Source organism: Talpa occidentalis, unplaced genomic scaffold, assembly GCF_014898055.3.
Source record: "Talpa occidentalis isolate TD23 unplaced genomic scaffold, MPIMG_talOcc4v2.1 talOcc4.3, whole genome shotgun sequence".
In the NCBI taxonomy this organism is placed as follows: domain Eukaryota; kingdom Metazoa; phylum Chordata; class Mammalia; order Eulipotyphla; family Talpidae; genus Talpa; species Talpa occidentalis.
This window is the reverse complement of record NW_023603184.1, coordinates 13095622-13115165: the sequence shown is the minus strand read 5'-3', so window position 1 is coordinate 13115165 and position 19544 is coordinate 13095622. Positions and strand designations below refer to the sequence as shown.

Sequence of the window (19544 nt, the reverse complement as noted above, 5' to 3'; positions counted from 1 at the left end):
GAGCAATGTTGGGGTAGGGAGGGTAAGCAACTAGAGAAGGGAGACTACAGTCTAGATGAAATTTTCACTCAGATGAAGGCAGTTTGGAAATTCTGTGGCCCCTCCCTCTGTGAACAGTGTGTTATCCAGGCCTGGAAAACATCTAAGAAATGACGGAAGCTGTTAGAAAATTCCAGGAGAGCCAGGTCATTGCAAGCAAAGGAGTGTCCCAGAGACTACTGTGGTTCTACATTTGCCTTTTTACCCCTTAACTGGAGGCACTAGATTTTTCCAGACAATAGTTGGAAGGCTAAAATCCGATTATTCCAAATTACAAACAAAAACAAATTTCAGGATTTTACATATTCATGCTGACCTGAGGGGAACATTTCATTCATCTGCTATATGGAATTTTTTAGAGCTTTGAAGTTGCTGCTTTTCAGTGTGTGAGAGTAAAAACAGTATTTACATTGGATGCTCATTGTCTTCATAGTCTTTTTGGACCAGGGGCATGAATCCAATCAGCACTCCTGAATTTAAGCCCAACTCTGTGGCTTAATGACACAGAATATGGGAAGTGAATATGGCCTCTCACTGTCGCAGTGGGAGGACACATGAACTGAACCTAAAAAAAAAAAAAAAAAAAAAAACACCAGGAATAAAAGTCTAAGATGGAAAACGTTGGCATTTTTGTCAGGGACTCTACAGTCTTCTATTCTTGCATGGCCCACGTCAGTTGTGTGGGCATCTCCACCCATGCCTTCCTGTCTGGGCTGAGAGGTGACAAGTGGGGAGAGGGCCTCATGGAGATTCACAAGAAGTGCCCACACCTCCTGCCAGTCGTGGGTCTTTGATGTACAGAGTCCTGGTTTCCTGTTTACATCACCGTGCCTGGAAGAAGGGGTACCCAGAAGATTCAGTGCCCTGGGTGGCAGCCACACAGCTCTTCCTTTTAGAGACGTTGCCCTTTATGACTCTCTAATCCTCCATGGTGTGCAAGGAGGGTTACTATTGTGTAGTTAAAGGGGCTATGGGTGCTTCCTGGGGAATCTGGGGAGACTTTCTGTAACTTTCTCTGTTGGCATCAAAGTAAGCAGCATGCTGAAGCCAGGGGCAGTTTGCTAGGCTGGTGCATTTTTGTGCCAAGAGATCAGACTTTGTAGGTCTTGTCCAGCTACCTTCATAGCTCTCCTGTAAGGCCCTCCCGGGTAAGCACGGGGAAAGAGGCCTCAGCTCTAAAGTCCCCTCCTTAAAGTACTCTGAGTTTGCCTGCCTCAGTCATTGCCCTAGAGAGATAGACTCAAACAATTAGCAGCATGTGGGTGATCCACAACGGCCCCTGAGGGACTGAGGACAAACAGGTAGGTTTGGTCAGGAGGTTCCCAATCACATGCATGCACACACACTCACACGTGCACACACAGCTTTTTCGGTTGTATCTAGAAGTACATGTGTGACAGCCTCCTAGGCTACACATCCAGTAACATACAGATGATTCTTGACCTACAATGATTCAACTTACGATGGTATGAAAGTGATATGCATTCTGCAGGAATCATACTTCAAATTTTGAATTTTCATCTTTTTCCAGGCTGATGCCGTATGGTAGGCCGCTATCTCTGATGCTGGGCAGCGACTTGAGGTGCAGTCCCAGGCCAGCCATGCCTTCACCACGGGAAACAACCAACCTCTACAGACTGTGTTTCACTCTCGGTACAGTTTTCAGTATGTGATGTGAGGTAGTCACACTTTATAATAAAGATGACTCTGTGTGACATGATCTTGTCTAATAGTAGGCAAATGTAAGTGTTCTTACATATAAGGTAGGCCAGGTGAGGCTGCGTTCAGTAGGAAAGGTGTATTTTGATTAGGGTATTTGCAACTCATCAAGGATGTATTGGGATGGAACCTCATCATAAATTGAGGAAGTTTTATTCAAGAATGTCATAGTGGTGTTATTTGACACAGAGAAATCACTGGAAATGAGGCCAATGGCAGGAAAATAACCAGAAATGTGGTGTGTTTCATATACAGCTGTAAAAAGAAACACCGCTGCTACTTGAAACAATACACATAAACAGAGAAACACAATGTTTAGTAGAAAAGAGGAATGTTCGAGAAATGCACAAGCAGGGTGATGCCCCTTTATAAGGCACAAAAATAAGCTAAACTTGTTTAGGCATAAATCCATGTGGAATAAAAATTTTTTAAAAGGAGAGGAATTAAAACCACAAAATTCCTAGTAGCAGTTTCCTCAGGCGGGTAAAGCAGAAGAATGGAGACAAAGGAGGAACATAGAGGTCAAGGGAAGTGGTGGGCGACATTGGTTTCTTCCCTGGGCAGTGGGTTGGTTGTCTTCTCTAGGTGTGGCATTATAACATTATAGCCTGGATCGAATATAACCTATATCTTATAGCTGGCGTTACATATGGTATTTTTTTTTTGTAGGTATGAGATATTAAGTTACAAAAAAAGTAAAACTATCTGTAGTTATATGACTTACCAAACTGACAGAATCAAATTTCAGAGTTCAAGAGTTTAGAATTATCTAATGCAACTCCTAATTTTATATAGTCTGAAATGACTTCCAAAGTGAAAAGGGGCTTGGGCTCATTTGTACAATTCTTTAGTGACTGAGTGAAGATTAAAACTCCTGCCTCTTAGCTCCTAGGCCACAATTCCTTCTTCCATGATCACCCCCAAAATTCTTTTTCATAATCTCATCTGTCCCTCACCCCGACTCCCCCCAACACACAAACAACTGGTAAGTGAAAGCAACATTTAACTGACTTTAACAAAAACGATGAATCAGTAAATCACCTCTCTTCTAGGAGAAAAGGTAAAAAATTAGAATATGGGGATCTTACTCCCTCCTGGAGCAAGCAAAGTCAAGTTTCTTTCTGCTTATCTCTTTTTTTTTTTTAATAGAGGCATGTTTTATTTATTTATTTTGTTTATACATGCACTGGGTACAGTCAGAAGCGCGGGAGGGTGAGAGAATTCACCAGAGCCAGAGCGGGGAGCAGAGCAGGCAGAAGGACCGAAGTACACTGCTGAGGGGAGCAGCGGGCGGCAGGAGAGGTCTGCGCGCCATGTGGGACCCTCCTCCGGTGGCCGGGAAGCAGCCGGGGATCGAACTGGCGCTGCAGAGGCCGCAGGCAGCTTCGCAACCCAGCGCTCAACCGCTGCGCCACCGGGGAGGCCCTCTTTCTGCTTATCTCCTTTGAAGAAGTGCTTGGGTAAGAACCCAGTGGTAGTTAAAATACTGAAGTGTTATGTTTGTCTCACCTCTGATTTGTGGCTCTCAACTCTGATTTGTGGCTCGTTGTTATCTTAAAACAAAATGTCAGCCCAGAAATTTACTGATGAGTATATTTTATATAATTAAGATTGATGGCATTTTTTTTTTTCAAATTTTAAAATCACTTTTTTTTAAAGATTTGATTTCTGTGTTTTCTGTTTCATTAATCATTTTTTTAAAAGATCTGATAGCATTTGAATCTGGATGTAATACAGAGCCTCCAATGGAAGAGGAAAGTATCTTTTTAAATCAAGTGTCCATTTTCACCACAATTTAAAGAAATTGCTGACATTCGTGAAGAGTTGTGATATTTCACATCTATTTATTTTACTCATTTAAGTTAACACATTTGCCTCCTTTCCTTCCCCAGAAGAAAGAGAACAATTCAACTCTATCAAGCCCTTCTATTTATTACGTGGGTGCTCTGGAGTGTGGCGTCTTCTCTGGACTTCCATTCTATCCCTGGTATGAGAATCTCATTATGCTATGTGATCTGAGTTTGAAGACCCTACATTTTATTTCTACAACATGACTGTTGAATGCTTGCCACCTAATTCCACAGTAATGATTTTTCCAATGCTAGAGAAAAACTTGCTATGTTGGGCTTACTGAAAGATTCTGTCCTTTATGAATGATTGAAGGTCTTTTTATTTTTTTAAATGAACTGATAGTCAATTGAGCACCAGTTATTTCCAGTTTTCTTTCCAAACACTTTAAAGGTTGCACGTCTCCATTCCCTTGAAGTTAGGTAGAGCCATGTGACTTATTTTGACCATTGAAATATGAGCAGAAATAAGATATGCAATGTTTGGAAGAGAGCTTTAAGAGTCAGTATACTGATTCATGCAGATAATTTTGATTTTACACCATTTTTTGTCCCACTTACTAACTTGGGAGCATAAGATGTGACTACACATAAATCTAGACTTTCTAAATATATTGAGTTGGAGACACTGCAGTTTTCAACCCATAAATTTCTCCAGCAGGAACACTGGAGACCCTTTCAGTGTAAGCAACAAAGTTTGAAGATAATAATTGAAGGAGAAGCAACAACCAAGTTGGAATCCACATTTATTGATGAGAGATATATACACAAAAGTTAAAACACTTAGTGAAATATTGGATTCACAGATTATTTCCAGTATATAAAGAATGTCCAGTTATTTTATACACGAAATGTTACAGTCATCAGTCCACATTGTAAGAAAGCTTAGAAAGCTAAAGGTGAAAACAAAGGACCTTGATTACCCAAAATGTGCTTTGCCAACAAGGCGGTTACTAGTCCATAGGTAAGAAATAACCCAAAAATTAGTTGAAGATTTTATCTTTCTGTATTCATTAGTCTTTAAACACTATGTGCTGTAGATAATCTATGCTACGTGACTATAGACCAATGGGGATTGTGAATGAAGAGAAACAATTACCTTTCATTCTGGACATAGAAGAATCTTCAAAGAGAATCCTGCCTAAAGGCCAGTTTTCTTTCAGTAAAATTTTCCAACCTAAATTTGACTGGCGTTGAAGAAGCCACATTTTCAAGGGAAAATGCGTTTGTCCACCATTTACATCCCCTTATTCTGATTGTTCGAGAAGTCACTGCAAATTAATGTGCTTTGTGCCCTCAGGAGAGCTCATGTGAAAAGAGGGACACACAGTGTTCCCCACTGCACAGGGCCTTTCTTGTCCTTGCAGGGGAAACGGGGATGCAGGGACTATAGACCTCACAGCATTCCACTTCGGGATAATTAGAGAGTGTGTGTTTTAAGAGACAGTTGTACAACTGCATTCGTGAACATCTTCAACCACTCAACACGCACACAGAGCCTACCAGGTCAAGGTCATATTCCAACATAGGTGGGATCTGTTCTTCCTCAGTTGCCCTTCTGCACACCAAGATGTACACTAACCATTCCTTTACTTCTAGAGCTCTATCTTCCTACAGATGACTGTGCAGGTTTCTAGCAGAACTGTGCTTTTATGGAGTTTGACCTGCATGGATGTTAGCCAGTGACTGACAGTCAATAGAGCTATTCACCAATTATTGACCTGACTCAAGAAGCAAGGAGGACAGGGCCCCTTAGAACCTCTAAGTTGTGAGCATCCTCATCAGTATTTGGCAACCAAAGAGGCAGACCTCAGGACATGATTCAACCACACGCAGTAACAGGTTAACCTTTTGTCTCTCAGAGTCCAATCCACCAAGCCATGGAGAACCGTAAGGAGAGGTCCTCATTCTAAACCTACCTACACCGAGATAATCAGAAGTTTCACTGCTGTGTGTGCACAGGCATCATATGACCTTTCGCTACGAATCAGAACGCACATCTAACCCTTGCCTGCTCTGAAATGTTTATTTACAAAGATGCGGACACACAGATTTTCAATCATCAATACACAGGATTCACAGGTAAGTTCTTCACTGATATACATCCTCAAGTCACAGCAAAGAAGAGGGGAAAAGATTCACTACTATGTATCTAAGGAGGAAAAGAAAGGTTTTCAAAAACACCAACCAACATATCTACCGCATTTCGATGAACAGCCAAAAATAACATTTAACTTAAATTATGAAACATCTATACACCATTTCACTGAAATTACACATAGATACCTACATTATAGCCACACAAGTGCATAGGCACTGTTCTTCATGCGTGAACCAAGCATTACTGTGCACACATAAGAACTTCATGCTTTGACAGCTATCTGTACTGGAAAACCACAGATACATCATTGCCAGCTAAGGGCACATCTAATCTGTTCGGGTAGGGTTTAAAGACATATTAGTACACTTCCTATGTAACTTTTTTGTTTTTTACACAAGTGGCAAATATGGGAGCCCTACAACCATTTCAGGAAGTGTGTTTGGTGGCGGGAGGAAGACCCCCCCTTGTCTTTGCAGTGGCTATGATTTGCCGTTTGGGGAAGTTACATAGATTGTTATTCACCTGAGGACAGAATCTACCTGGGCTGCTTCTAAACAATTTCAGTGTGACTCTAAGCCTCCACCTCCAGTCCCAGTGATGAGTATTGCTTCACAGCTGGTACTAATAATTTTTTTATTAAAAATATGTGCTCAATTCACATTACAATGTGACATTTACCACTAATGTGCTTGGCAAAAATGAACTGCAACAAATCCGTCCTGATTTGCTTCCTAGCATCACCCTCAGTCTCTGTTACTAAGAGTTTTCCTAGTTCGATGGTCACATAAATAATTAGGAAGGCATAGAAAATTCTGAGACAGAATTGACCCCACTATCATCACCTTGGTTTTCATCTTCTTAGAGAAAAAAGTGAAATTTTAAATGCTTAACTGGAAAAGCAAGGTCTGGTGTTAAACAGAGGCATCAGTACCGTTCCTTAAATTAAAAAGACTAATTATTTAAATGCACATTCTAGCTAGCTAAGGGATTTAAAGGATTCCTGTTCTTTATGGTCATTTTGTTCATTGCATCACAAAGGACTAGGTTCTTAAATCTTTTGAATGTGGCTATATGCTCAGGGAAGAACTGACAACTCTAAATTGCTGTAGAAATGTCCTGTTCTGTATGAGTTATCATTCTACACCTGTGATTATATAGAAAACACCATACGAAAATATCTGTCTGCAAAATTACAGATACTAAATAGATTCGTTCAGTCTATACTGAGTTCTTTATGAATTATGAAGAATAGATACAAACCTATAACATTATTAAAGACTAACGTAATATCAAACATATAACATCCAAGACTATAAATACATTCCTCATGCTCTTTATAAATAATAACAAAGAAACCCTGGGATTTAAGAAGAATATAAGAATGGGCTGGAGAAATTTGTGAGTTTGGGGTGCAATACTGATCAGAGAGCAATGTTTCATTCCCAGTAACATAGGTTCTTACCAGGAAGCCAAAATATATCTGCTGACTGCAAGATCAAATTAGATTCACAGTTTGCTAGCTCTTTCCTCAAGCTGTAAAAAACAAATAGAAAAACAATGTACAAAAATTCTCACAAAATTAGTTTTTTATATACAAATCTCTATAGTGACCAGATAATCTGATCTGTGTTGTGCAACATGGGGGTGCAATGCCCAGGTTTCCCAGGGAGAGGAGAAGGGGGGAATTAGGGTAATGTGTAAAATCTGGATGCCAAAGGTAGGGTTCCTAGTAAGGAAAATAACTCTCCTGGAATATTAAGCAACCAGAGTGCCAGCTTTCTGGTGACACATCTCAGAGAATTTGCTCCATGGGGAGAACCCCCAGAGATGTGCTAGACCAACCTTCTTCCACCATAGACAGCAGGCCCTTTGCAGGTTGGTTAAATGGTTGCCAGGAGAAGACTCAGAGTCCCAGGAGGAGAGACATTCCAACTGCATCAGCCCCATCTCCGCAGGGGACAGTGGCAGGAGTGACAGCTGTTGCATTCCAACACACACCCAAGGATCCATGGTGTCTCTAGAGTAACTGGGAACCTGTTGCTACCTGTGCTCCAGGTCACCTGCTGGCTTTGCAAAGCAGTGGATCTGTTCTAGTAGCTCTCTGTAGTCTCAGCACAAAAGGACCCTGTTTACCAACAGTAGGACTTATAAAAATATCAAAATGGATACTTGGTTTGGAGGTAGGAAGGTGAAGCAAGGTTGGACACAGAAAAAACTGATCAATAACTATTCAGGATATTACAGTGAATGGAAATAAAAATGCAGGAGTGTCTTATTTCTCCATAGATTCTTTTATGGGTAAGATAGCCTTTTTCTTGCTGCTCTTGCATTGTCTTCTGAACTCAACATTTTTTTTTCTAACACAAACCCTAGTCTGGCCTAACATCTCCTCCAAATCTGAAGCACTGAAGTCTTCTCTGGCAAGGGTAGGCTGCATTTAGTAAGGCAGCAAGCAGCAGCTTCCTGCAGAAATACCAGAAACTGCAAGAGATTATTTAAAAGCCATGACTCATGACCCCTACATTTACAGACAGACCATGCATTTTATCCACCTAGAAACTTCTCCAGCATTGAAGTGGTCAAAGAGCGCCAGCCCTCCTTTCTTATAAGAAAGAGCTTCTCTACCTGGGATGTGCTGGCCACAACAAAAGTGAAGAGGAAAATCTGAAAAGGAAATCCATCAAATATCCCTGCATCACTCTTCAGCGAGAGGACTTGGTCCAGCTCACGAGTGGTAGATGTACGTGTCTGTGTACAGACAGGCAGAGAGACAGAGAGGGAAGGTATTTCCAGTTGCTGTTATTGTGTAAGTCTTGCACCAAATTTCATAAGCACATTCAAGACAATTTGCCAATGGCTCCCAAATTCCCATACTGGGTTGGTAATTGGGACTGTTTGGAGAAAACTGTGTGTTGTGGGCATTGGCGTGGGCTCTGTTGCCATAGCAGGCATGATGCAAGACCTTAAGGGAAGCTGCAGACTTGTCCTATCTCCTCATGGAGATTCCTGTGGCATTGTTCCCTGAGCTGAATTGCTATTTTTCTAGTAAGACAGTGAGTTTAAGCAAAGGGCAGTTTTATAAAGGATATCTGCGTCCCACCAACACCAAACTGTGGATTAACAAGGCCATCTTCTAAGTTTGTTGTAAAACATCGAATTAGGAGAGACTTGAAAGTAACTTTCCCTAAAGAGGATGCAAAAAATCCAAATTGAGAATGCATTATGTTGGGCCCCTCAACTTAATATATAAGAAGAGATTAAAACAGAGATCACAATGTCATAGGTTCTTAGGGTTGGAAGGGGGTTTTAATCATTCAGAACAATGCCTTCATTTTATGTATGGGAAGAAACAAGCCTTGGGCATGTAAAGTGACTTGTGTAAGTTATACAGACAAAGCTTGGCAGAATCTGTGACCTGTTTCCTCTACCCAACTGCCATGTCATCACCTATTGATGCTATGAGATTAGATACTATTTAATTAAATTCCCTTTTTCTCTTCTAAACCAACCAGCACTAATTTGTACAGTTGTTTACTAAAACGTCTTTTAAGCAGCAACAATAATAAGTGGAATAAAGAACAGAGGAGAACAAGTGGGCAACTGGGTATTTTAGGAAAATCATAAGCAAAGGTGACACAAGCAGCTTCAAACTCACTCCACCCAAGGAAGACAATCTCTAGTGCCAACCTGTCTTGGTTGGCACTCAGTGGCCCTTTTCTGTGTTTTAGCTAGAAATGACAGATACTAAGACCATCCATCTTCTTTGACAATTAGATTTGCAAAACTGTCACTTCAGAACACCTTCAGGCTCTATACTTAATCTTCTTAGGTTCCCAGACCCCCACATTCTTATTCAAAGAGCAAATACTACAAAAGCTGAAAAATTCCATTTGGTCCTTTTCTTGGCTTAGAGTAAATTCATTTGGATAAAAGCAAAGCAACCTCAGACAACTGCATGGCTCTAAGAGTTGAAGAGCAGCTAAGATTCCCAGAAAAACGTGAAGAACCACCTTCACTGGGTGTAACTGCTGAGTACTTACAGTCATCCAGCTAAGAGCTGCTGAGACTTGTTTGTCCAGAGCCTGAACTACAGAAGATGATCTCTGAGTCAGTATATATCTATTTGGATTTATTGCTATAGTTTCAGGGAAAATACAGAACAGATAGAAGTCTTGGTTCTGACAAAAGTGAAGTTGTACCCCAACTTTTGCTTTTGGAAACAAAGGGAAGTGTGATATTTGCAAAAACATGTTTTTTGGGGGGGCCCAGTAGATGAGTTACCCAACTCCCAAAGAGCTTCTTGACTAGATATGCTTGCAAATAATATACTTGTTCAAGCATGAGGTCCTGTGTTCAACTGGTCATTGGGATTCTTGTCATCACCTACCAGTACATCATCCCCTGAACTGAATTCCCCCTAACCCTTTCTCACCTCCTACCAGTCTAAATTCAGGATCCAGTAGGAATCTGGGTGCCCTGTTGACTTTCATGAATATCTAAGCTGACTAGTAGTTGGAGAGAAGTCAATATTTATCTTTAATGGCACATGGTCACTTCCACAGGCAACAAGAAGATAGACCATATTCTCACACCCACTGGGAAGAAAATAATTGAAACCAATAGACAATTACTTCAGAGCTCTTCACTGAAAGCCTCTATATAGAAGGTCTATGGGATCTAGACCATCTCCTGATTCTCTGATTGCTCTTTGTCTGGAGGCAAAGATCTAAGGTAAATTCTTACCTTGAAAGATAAAGTTATTCTTCTTACTCATTGGATTTGATTCACTGAAATTATAACAGGTAATCAAATAATAATTCCGCCAGGGTTTCCCAACAGGCAAAAAGTGAGAAAGGAGGCTTGAAGTCTACTTACTTGGTTTTCTCCTGAAATGATTCTGATTCCTAAAATGAGTGAATGAGTCTACAACAAAATGGTAATGCCAAAGTCCTGACTTACATACCTTAGAGGGCGCAATGCATCTGTTTTTGCATTATCAAATATTAATGGATTATTATAAGCATTCATATCTCTGCTGGCCCTATTCAGATCAATATCTCTCTTTCTCTCTCTCTCCATATGTGTGTGTGTATGTATGTGTGTGTATATATATATGTATATATATATATATATATATATCAGGTAATCCTATTTAGAAAAAAGTTGTAAGAGGTATACTCTGGATATTTTTTCTCTGTTTATGGCACATATATACTGGGTGAGGAAAACTTCAATGGACATGGCATGAGAAGAATTACTGGGACCTATAAAAAAACAGATGACACAGTCATACATGTCAGTTCTACATATACCCTGCAATTTCAGGCTAATCCTGAATTTGAGAAATTGGTCTTTTAAATGTTGGGGTTTTATTGAATTCACAGATAAATGTATATAAATCCTAAGTCTATTTAATCTCTTGAAACATTGCATAGTCTCAAACCAGAAAAACCTGTTTGTTAAGTTGTGCACCTTATTTCTTTCAAAGGCATTGTCCCTTTATGTATTTTAGGAAGAGCTGAAGACAGAGAAAACTGGGAAACTTGGAGTCAGTCTTGGGGAGACCGACCTGGAACCACTCCTGCAAGAAACATGTTGGCATGCACAAGTGCTAAGCTGGCCATGGCAAAATACACAGGATTCTAGATACCTCGCCTTGGTCCTTCTCCTCACCATAAAAAGCTCTTGGAAGCACAACTCAAAGCCCATCCTCAGCAGCTTCACAACTAAATCCAGGAACTGTCCCCTTGACCCACAACATTTGGTATAAGGATGTTATTTTCACTGCTATGTTCTTGACCATCTGGTAAAAATGAAGACCAATGTCATTAAGAAAAAAAAAAAAACTGCTTAATACTGATTAGTAGTGATCCTTATTTAAAAAAAAAAAAGACAAGGTTAATGAGGCAAAAACAAATGGAATCTAATGTCTCTTATATGTTCCAAAGGTATATGATTTGGTAAAAATTGTCACAAGGGATAACAAGAAAGGGTATGTGAAGTCCATAAACACACCCTCCTCAGAGAATCTGGTCTTATGACTCTTCAGTAAAATCTCAGCATTTGTCTGCTGGTCTCAGATGTCTACCCCACTCTCATGTGGTTCTACATAGTTCTTAGAGGCAAGTGTGCTTTATGTCTCAATGATTCAGGTTCAAGTCCTTAACAAACTCCCAAACCCAACAACCTTACAAAAATACTGTGAGTTATTCCATAAAAAATAATAGTAGAGACATTAACAAATGTAGCTTGCATAATCATTCAGGATCCACTGCTTACCCACAGTCTGCAAGGCACTGTGCCAACTCCAAGGATATGTTCAGTCCCTCCAACTTTCACAGCCTTGAAAAGATTCCATCTATGATGTTGGGTACAGCCATCTCTTGTTCCTGCTTCATGGTTCAAGTTTGCCTTGACCTTGCTATAGCAATGTCACCTTTATAGGATTGTGCACATATACTTGTTTTCTATTCCTTTCCATAGAGAGAGCTAGGAGGAAGATTGGATCTGCTTCCAGCTGTGTCCTGCAACTGGTTTTAATGTGCTTTGATATAATGTAACAAATAGCTTTCTACATATTCGATGGATAACCATGTTTCATTTTTCTTCTTATCAAGAGAATGGCATCAAAAGAGAAACAGTCAACACAACTCTCCTCCATGTGTGAGGAGAGTAAAATGATTAGGCCTTCAAGGTTGATGAGAATACGATGGAAATAATTGGGGGATTAAAAATTGAATTTTATGTTAGAAACCCAAACAAGAATTTGATGGGTGAAACCAAGAAAGTGAAGCATAGATCAAATAACTTCAGAGCTTGATTTCACTACGAATGGTGAATGCAAACCAAATAGAGACAAATTTGAGTATTAGAATGTTGTTAAAATTTACGTTGACTGTGTTCCCTTTTTTTTTATATATAAGGTGGTTATATGCAAATTACTTCCTAATTCATTATCAAATGAAGAACAAATTATGAAACACACTTTGGAACTACAAAGGGCAGGGGAGAGATTCCACGGGTGCCATAATCAGCTGCCTTTTGAGTATGGCTGCCACTAAGACTCTCTTTGAAGATCTGCTCTAAGGAATATACTGTATGATCCAAGTTTCCCTAAGACAGGTACTTGCATTTACCAAACATTTAAGGGGAATTAGGTCTAGAGGCTTCTAACAATTTCATGTGCATCACAAGGTGAGGCATGGAAAACACTGGAAGGAATACACACTGAGTGTCTGCTCATCGCCCCAAGCCACTGGGGTGTGCCATGCTGCTTTAGTAGTGTCTCCTGGGAAAAGAACACCCACGGTTCTGCCTCCTGAGAGAAAAGGGAAGCTGGCAAGAATGTGTCTTCACTTCAAACCAATTCCTCCAGCCGCATCCAATCAAACGATAATACAAGTGACAACATTAGACAGTTACAAAGCATTATTTGGCAAAGACACGCACCGTGCCTACCACTGACTCAACAGGTCCTCTAAGCCTCAGCTAACAGATTAAGTAAACAGAGAAATATATGCATTTTTTTTCCTTTTTAAAGAAAGCTTGTTTATATCCTCTTTTACCATAAGACACGCCGGGGAGTCTATTCAAGAATTTGCTGAGAGTCATATCCTTATTTTTCACGTTTCCAAGGTTCTTCCTCAGCACTGCAGTCAGCTGACTTCCCATTGGCTGCCAGAGTCACCTGAAAGTAATTGCCATCAACATCCACCTTACAGGCCTCCAACCAGACACCACCCCGTGGGCTATGTGGAGTAGCACCAGACCCGGGTGTGCGGAGCAGCTTAAAAATGGATTAGTTTCAAGTAGTGTTCCTTCCAAGTTGATTTTGAGCTGGTCTTTGTTTTCGCCACTGATTTGTGAACATTAAAGAGACACATTGATTGTGGGGGACATTGAGGGATAAGGGATACTTCACCAGGTGGAGGATAACTTCTGTGCTTTTAGGATTGTGGGGGTGTCTGAGGACAATACACCTGCCACCCCAGAATGCTGTTCTTAAACAGCAGTGCCTGTGTGCTGCTCCACACAACCACAGAGAACAAACCAGAACTAGGCAGCTAGTTGTCCTCATGCATGTGAAAGGTTCAGTTGCAACAAGGCCAGGTGGATTTTATTCATGTTTAATTTTACAGTAAAAAAATCATGATGGTTTGACTCTACCAAATTAGCTCTCCAGTCTTTAAAAATTAAAAGGGAGAGAAGAAGAATCTGAGATCAGTGACATGAAGATCTAAATTTATTTCAATGTAGACATGCAGCAGAATGACCAGACTTCCCTGGCTATAAGTGAACTGAACCTTTACACAGAATGGGAGGTTTTCCCTCCACTTCTAAGTAATTTTCCTAGCTTACCTTCCATCTGTCTGTCCTCAACGTCATGTGCAAACTTAAACCCACGACTGATATTCCACATAATGGAGAGACTGGATTTATGGAAGCATTAGAATATGGAGACATGACAAACGCAGCAATGTTTGAAAGAAATCTGACCTTCTTCTTCCCCAAGTGGAAGTGACATGCATGCATTAGGAACACACACAACATGCTAGGAAGGGAAAACTAAGGGCCCTTCACAAACCAAGCAAGTGAAAATAAAAACTATTCATTCCTCCCATTTCCATTAGGCCCCCACATTTTTTTATTAGCAAGACCATGCAACAAACAAGACCATAGTGCATGCAGTTACTATGATGAAAATAAAAAACCTAGGCACCATTTCAAACTACTGTTACAAGGCAAGAGTTTGAAAATAGAGAGATCCAGATGACATAACAATGCTTGAAGAGGTTCAGGTGTGACCAGAGCTGCAGCAAATTTGTTTCCCCTGAAGTGAACCATCAGGAAAGATGGCCAGAGACTAACGTATGTCTGTCCAACCTGCCCTTGAATGTGCCTATTTGGCTTTTAGTGATGACCCAGATCAAGAGACGTGCAAAATTGCAAATCACTTTGGGGTACCTTTGGAAAACCTGACAGCACAGACGGGAGATAGTTTTTTGGTTGTTTTTAAATACTGGGGTATTGTTTAAAAAGTATCTGGGAGACAATTTTTTTGTTTTGTTTTGTCATTTTGTTTTCTGGCCAGGTTAAAGAAGCTGGGACTCCACTCCCCAATCTATCCCATCACAATCTGTAATAGAAAAGCAAAAAATGGATAAGGACTGGTAGTAAGCTTTGGTGTCTCCCATCTCAGTTTTTAAAACAGTGAGACTAGAGGGCCTCTCCTGGTGACACAGGTGGTTGAGTGCAGCGCTGTGAGGCTGTCCGCAGCCTCTGCAGCGCGGGTTCAATCCTGGCCGGCCAGTGAGAAAGCACGGCAGACCTCTCCTGTCTCGCCCGCTGCTCCCCTAAGCAGTGTATTGTAGTCAGTCTGCCTGTTCTGTTCCCCACTCTGTCTCTGATGAATCTTCTCACCCTCCTGCACATCTGGCCTATACCCCAGTTCCTGTATGCATGAATAAATAAATCTTTAAAAATAAATAAATAAATAAGACAGTGAGACTAGAAATGGACCAGAAGGAAGTTCAAAGGCATGATAAATGTGACTCAGATATTCTGGGAAAAGTGTGCAAATTTATCTCCACAGCTTTGGCTGCCTCTTTGCATATCAGTGTCAACTCAATTAAGTTGTCTACAGTGAGGGATTGGTTTGCCCTACCTATCAAAGGTTAATGACCAACTCATCATAACTGAGCTGAAACCATCACTTCATTGAAAAAGGCTAACAACCAGGATAGCTTTTAAATCAACAAGGCCATGGGCCTCCCTGGTCGCACCAAGGGTTTAAGCACCGCACCCTGAAGCAATCCGAAGCCTCTGCAGCACGAGTTCAATTCCTGGCCCTCCAGGGAGCAACCCACATGGCGAAACAGACCTCTCCTGTCTTGCCGGCTGCTCCCCTCAGCAATGTGTTTTAGTCAGTCTGCCTGTTCTGTTCCCCACTCTGTCTCTGGTGAATCCTCTCACCCACCGCGTCTCTGGCCTGTACCCCAGCTCTTGTATGCACACATAAATAAATCTTTAAAAAAAATAAATCAACAAGGCCATTTCGTTACTTCCATAACCTGCTCAGTTTGACTAATTGATTCTCTAAAGGCTAATTCAGAATTTAGAGATGGTTGGTTAGGCAGCCAATTATATAGAGACTGAGCCACTAACTGCAGAACTGTATAGCCAAAAAAGTTCTCTGAAATAAAGCCTATGGTTAAGATGACAAAAAAATACAAATATTTATAGAGCACCTACTATGTGCCAGGCACTGTCTTAGGTGCCAGAACACAGCAGTGATAAATGGAGACATAGTATCTCTCCTTGGGGCCTTACTTCCTAGTGATAGGGATAATTCACAAATATTTCCCTTTAGCATTTGAATAGTTTTGCTTAAAAACATGAGACAAATATTTCCTGATGAGTTTGATGTCCTTTAAGAAAAATCAATTCAAGAAGTCTAAATGCTAAAGTTATCTGCACACCTACCATCCTCTTTAAAACATGTCCTATACAATTTTGTTAAGAAGCTCCTTGAGAAGTTCCAAAAGGACCATACCTATCTAATCACACTTAATTAACATTAGGATTCTTTATATATATATGTCTGTGAAATTTAAAAATATATATGGTGATTTCATTTGTTTCATATTACCATTTTTGCTTGTATGGTAGTCATGTGGGTTAAAGCTTTATCTCTACTACAAAATTATACATTCATTTTGCTGTCCTCCAGTACCTAATTCAGGGCTTTGACGATAATGGAGACTCAATAAACACTTGATTAATGGTGAAAATATAGAAAATGATAGGAATGAGACAGGGCACTCAAATAAACCCCACAAGGAGCACAATAAATATCTTTTAAATATAATAGAAATCACTGCATAGGAATGCCAGCCCCTGTTCCCACAAACATTTTGATGGGGAATAATCCAGCAATCATTTAGATGTAGGAAATACCAACTTTCCGGGAGAATGGAGTATGCCCTTTAATAAGTACATCTGAATGTCCAGTAATTTGAATCATTTTCATGAAGAGTCAATTAATTATACAATTGCCTCTTAATGGGTGGGGTCCCTCCCTAATTTATATCAGAGCCCTGGTTCATCCACACATATACCAGTTATAAAGGGGAAGAGCAAAAGAGATGGCTGGTCCATAAGAATTCTAGACCTAATTTAAATAGTCCAGTAAAGAAAATTACTTGTGTCTCCTTTTCAATTGCCTCATGGAAGTGATGGTGTATATTTAGAAAGACTCAGAAGTAACACAGGGAGAAATTAACTATTACATGATGTCTTGTCAATAGCAATGAAAAGGTATCAGAAATCTGTGTTGGGTTTGGATTATCTACAGTTGTTCCCTCAAAGCATTTTAGCAATCCAACTCCCAGAGCTGTCTTTGTGTTCACCTGCCAGGGTTTCTCCAAGTTTGCTTCACTCTGGTCATGACACTCTGTCTGGACAATGTCAGGTTAGTTACAATGTAGGCTAGACAGAGCCCATCAAGCTTGAAGACTAGCACCCAACAGCTAGGAAGAGTCCAGAACATCCATGCTTCAGGAAAGTTGGTGCTACCAGGTAGTGTCTGAGATGTCATATTTTAAAAAATAAATCTATAGATAATTGTCCCTAAGAGTGGTCACCCTTTACTTGAAACAACACCCCCATTCTTGGAGCAAAGTGACTGTGAGGTTAAAAGTTACCCTTCCCACAAAAACAATGAGGACAAAGCTGCATGATGGCTATGTGGGCACATTTTTGATACAGCACTTAGATACTTGCTGTGGGTCACATAGGAAGAAAGGACACTTGTGCTACATAAATCAAATGATTCTGGTTATTACTCTTGGTGTTTCACTTCAGGAACAAATTATTTGAAAGGCCACATAACCATAGACACCACAAATTCTTGGGCAAAATCATCAAGAAAACCAATCAAATTAATGGAGTGAGTGAGTGGGGGAATCAAAATGGTTGTTTGGCATCACCTGGGGGGTAATAAGCAATGATCGGCTCTTTCTCTGCTAGAACTATTCATTTCCTGCCATGTTAGATACAGAGTTAGATGATCTGGCACTCAGAGAAGCTTGGGTTACATGAGCCTTTAGGAAATTAAACGTGACAATAATACATGCAGGACTTTTGTGTTTGTTTAAAGAAACGAGCATGCACTATTATATACAGGTCTCGATATCCATGAATGGGAGCGGTACCTTGCACTCATCTACTATGACAGAGTTGTGTGCGGCATAGACACATTGGTTAGAGTTGCTTTCCCTGTGGTTCTTCATGTCATCATAAATGGACTGAGTCTTGGTCATTTCAATATCTTCATGCACTCGGTGCTGGGAGTCAATGGTATCCAGCTCAGACTTGGAGAGGTGGTAGACAATCCCAGCCCCAAAAGAGTCACCCACAACATTGACTGATGTTCTCATCCTGTCCCTGGGGACAAAGAACAGAAAATGTTTAGTGGAAAAGTGGTTATCATGTCATGGTTGAGAGATTAAGGTCTAGAACCAGAGAGATCCTCTGCCCCCATCTGGGGCAAGGTACTAACTGTTGTGCCTTGATTTCCTTTTTTGTCAACTAGAGACAAAAACCGTACTTCATTCATAAGCTTGTGGGAAAATCAGATAAGACAAAAAATATAAAGTTCTTAATAAAATGTCTGATGTGTGGTAAACACCCAATAAACAATAGCAAAGAAAATGGAGGAGGAGGGAAAGAACAATTAAAGGAAAATAATGTGGCCAGATTTCAGAATAAGTGCCCAGACTCCAGGAATTGTCCAGCAATTTCAACCAAAGAAACTTCTTTCAAGACTCCAAATTACTGCCACTTCTTCATTAATCCTATAGGAAAGAGTAACCAATTCTGAATTCTCCCATAGCAGAAAATTCATTTTTCTGTAAGGGTCAAAACTAATCTTAGAGCCTTTTCCCTACACCCCACCCCCCGCTTCTTCCCCTAACACACATAGACACAGTGGTACAGACACAGATGTTATATAACACACACAACACACAACACACAACACACACAAACACGCACACTGATATTGGATACCAAAATCAAGATGAAAAGGGCCTTAGACCTGGGCATGAACCCTAACCCTGCTGACTCCCCTTGAACAAATCACTTCTCATTTGAGCAGCGAACTGTGGGGTGGGATGAAGCACCACTTCACAGGAGATTAGGAAGATTAAATGAAATGAGACAAATACTCAGCATGCTTTGAATATTCACTAAAGACTGTAGAAGCACATGAGCATGAAAATAGTGAACTGGAAATAAGAAAACATTAACTCTGACATCTGCTGAATTCTTTGTCAATTTGTGTATTCGATAGACATAGCATAACCTCTTGCTGTGGGCAGCTGTCCAGGCAGCAGTGAATAAGACCAGACTCTTACCATGCTATTCCCTCACCCCTCAAGAACCTACACTCTTTTTCCTTGCCTATTTCCCCAACTAGAGAGAGGTAAAAGTTCAAATAGAAATAAGCCCTGGGTGCTATGGAATTCTGTAGAGAAGGTATTATCAATACTTGGGTCCCAGGAACTATTGTTTCTCACTTAAAGCCTAAGGATGAGTCTGAGATGATAAGCCAGAAGGAGGAGAGAAATAAAAAGTGCAAATTCTAAGAGGTAGGAGCAAACAGAAGCATTCAGGATAGTTAATGAGTGCAGGGAGAGGCAGGAACTAAGAACTGACTGAATCACGTATGTGCTTAACACACAAATTCAGGAGTTAAGAATTTATCCCAAGTATAATGAGGAGCCATTGAAGAGAATGGTCACACTTGTTCCATGATGAGGAATGCATTGAAGAAATGA

The 19544-nt window shown here is 40.5% G+C and overlaps 1 protein-coding gene across 1 annotated transcript in view; it reads right to left on the bottom strand.

Annotated features, from left to right (window-relative positions):
- Positions 1-4352: 4352 nt before the first annotated feature.
- Positions 4353-19544, bottom strand: part of SLC1A2 (solute carrier family 1 member 2) — a 139049-nt gene continuing 123857 nt past the window's right edge. The window contains exons 10-11 of the mRNA XM_037522462.2: positions 17919-18150; positions 4353-13393 (exon numbers count right to left, since the gene is read on the bottom strand). Of these exons, the coding sequence (XP_037378359.1) occupies positions 13322-13393; positions 17919-18150 (304 nt within the window). The 3' untranslated portion in view covers positions 4353-13321. The remainder of the gene's footprint in view (positions 13394-17918; positions 18151-19544) is intronic.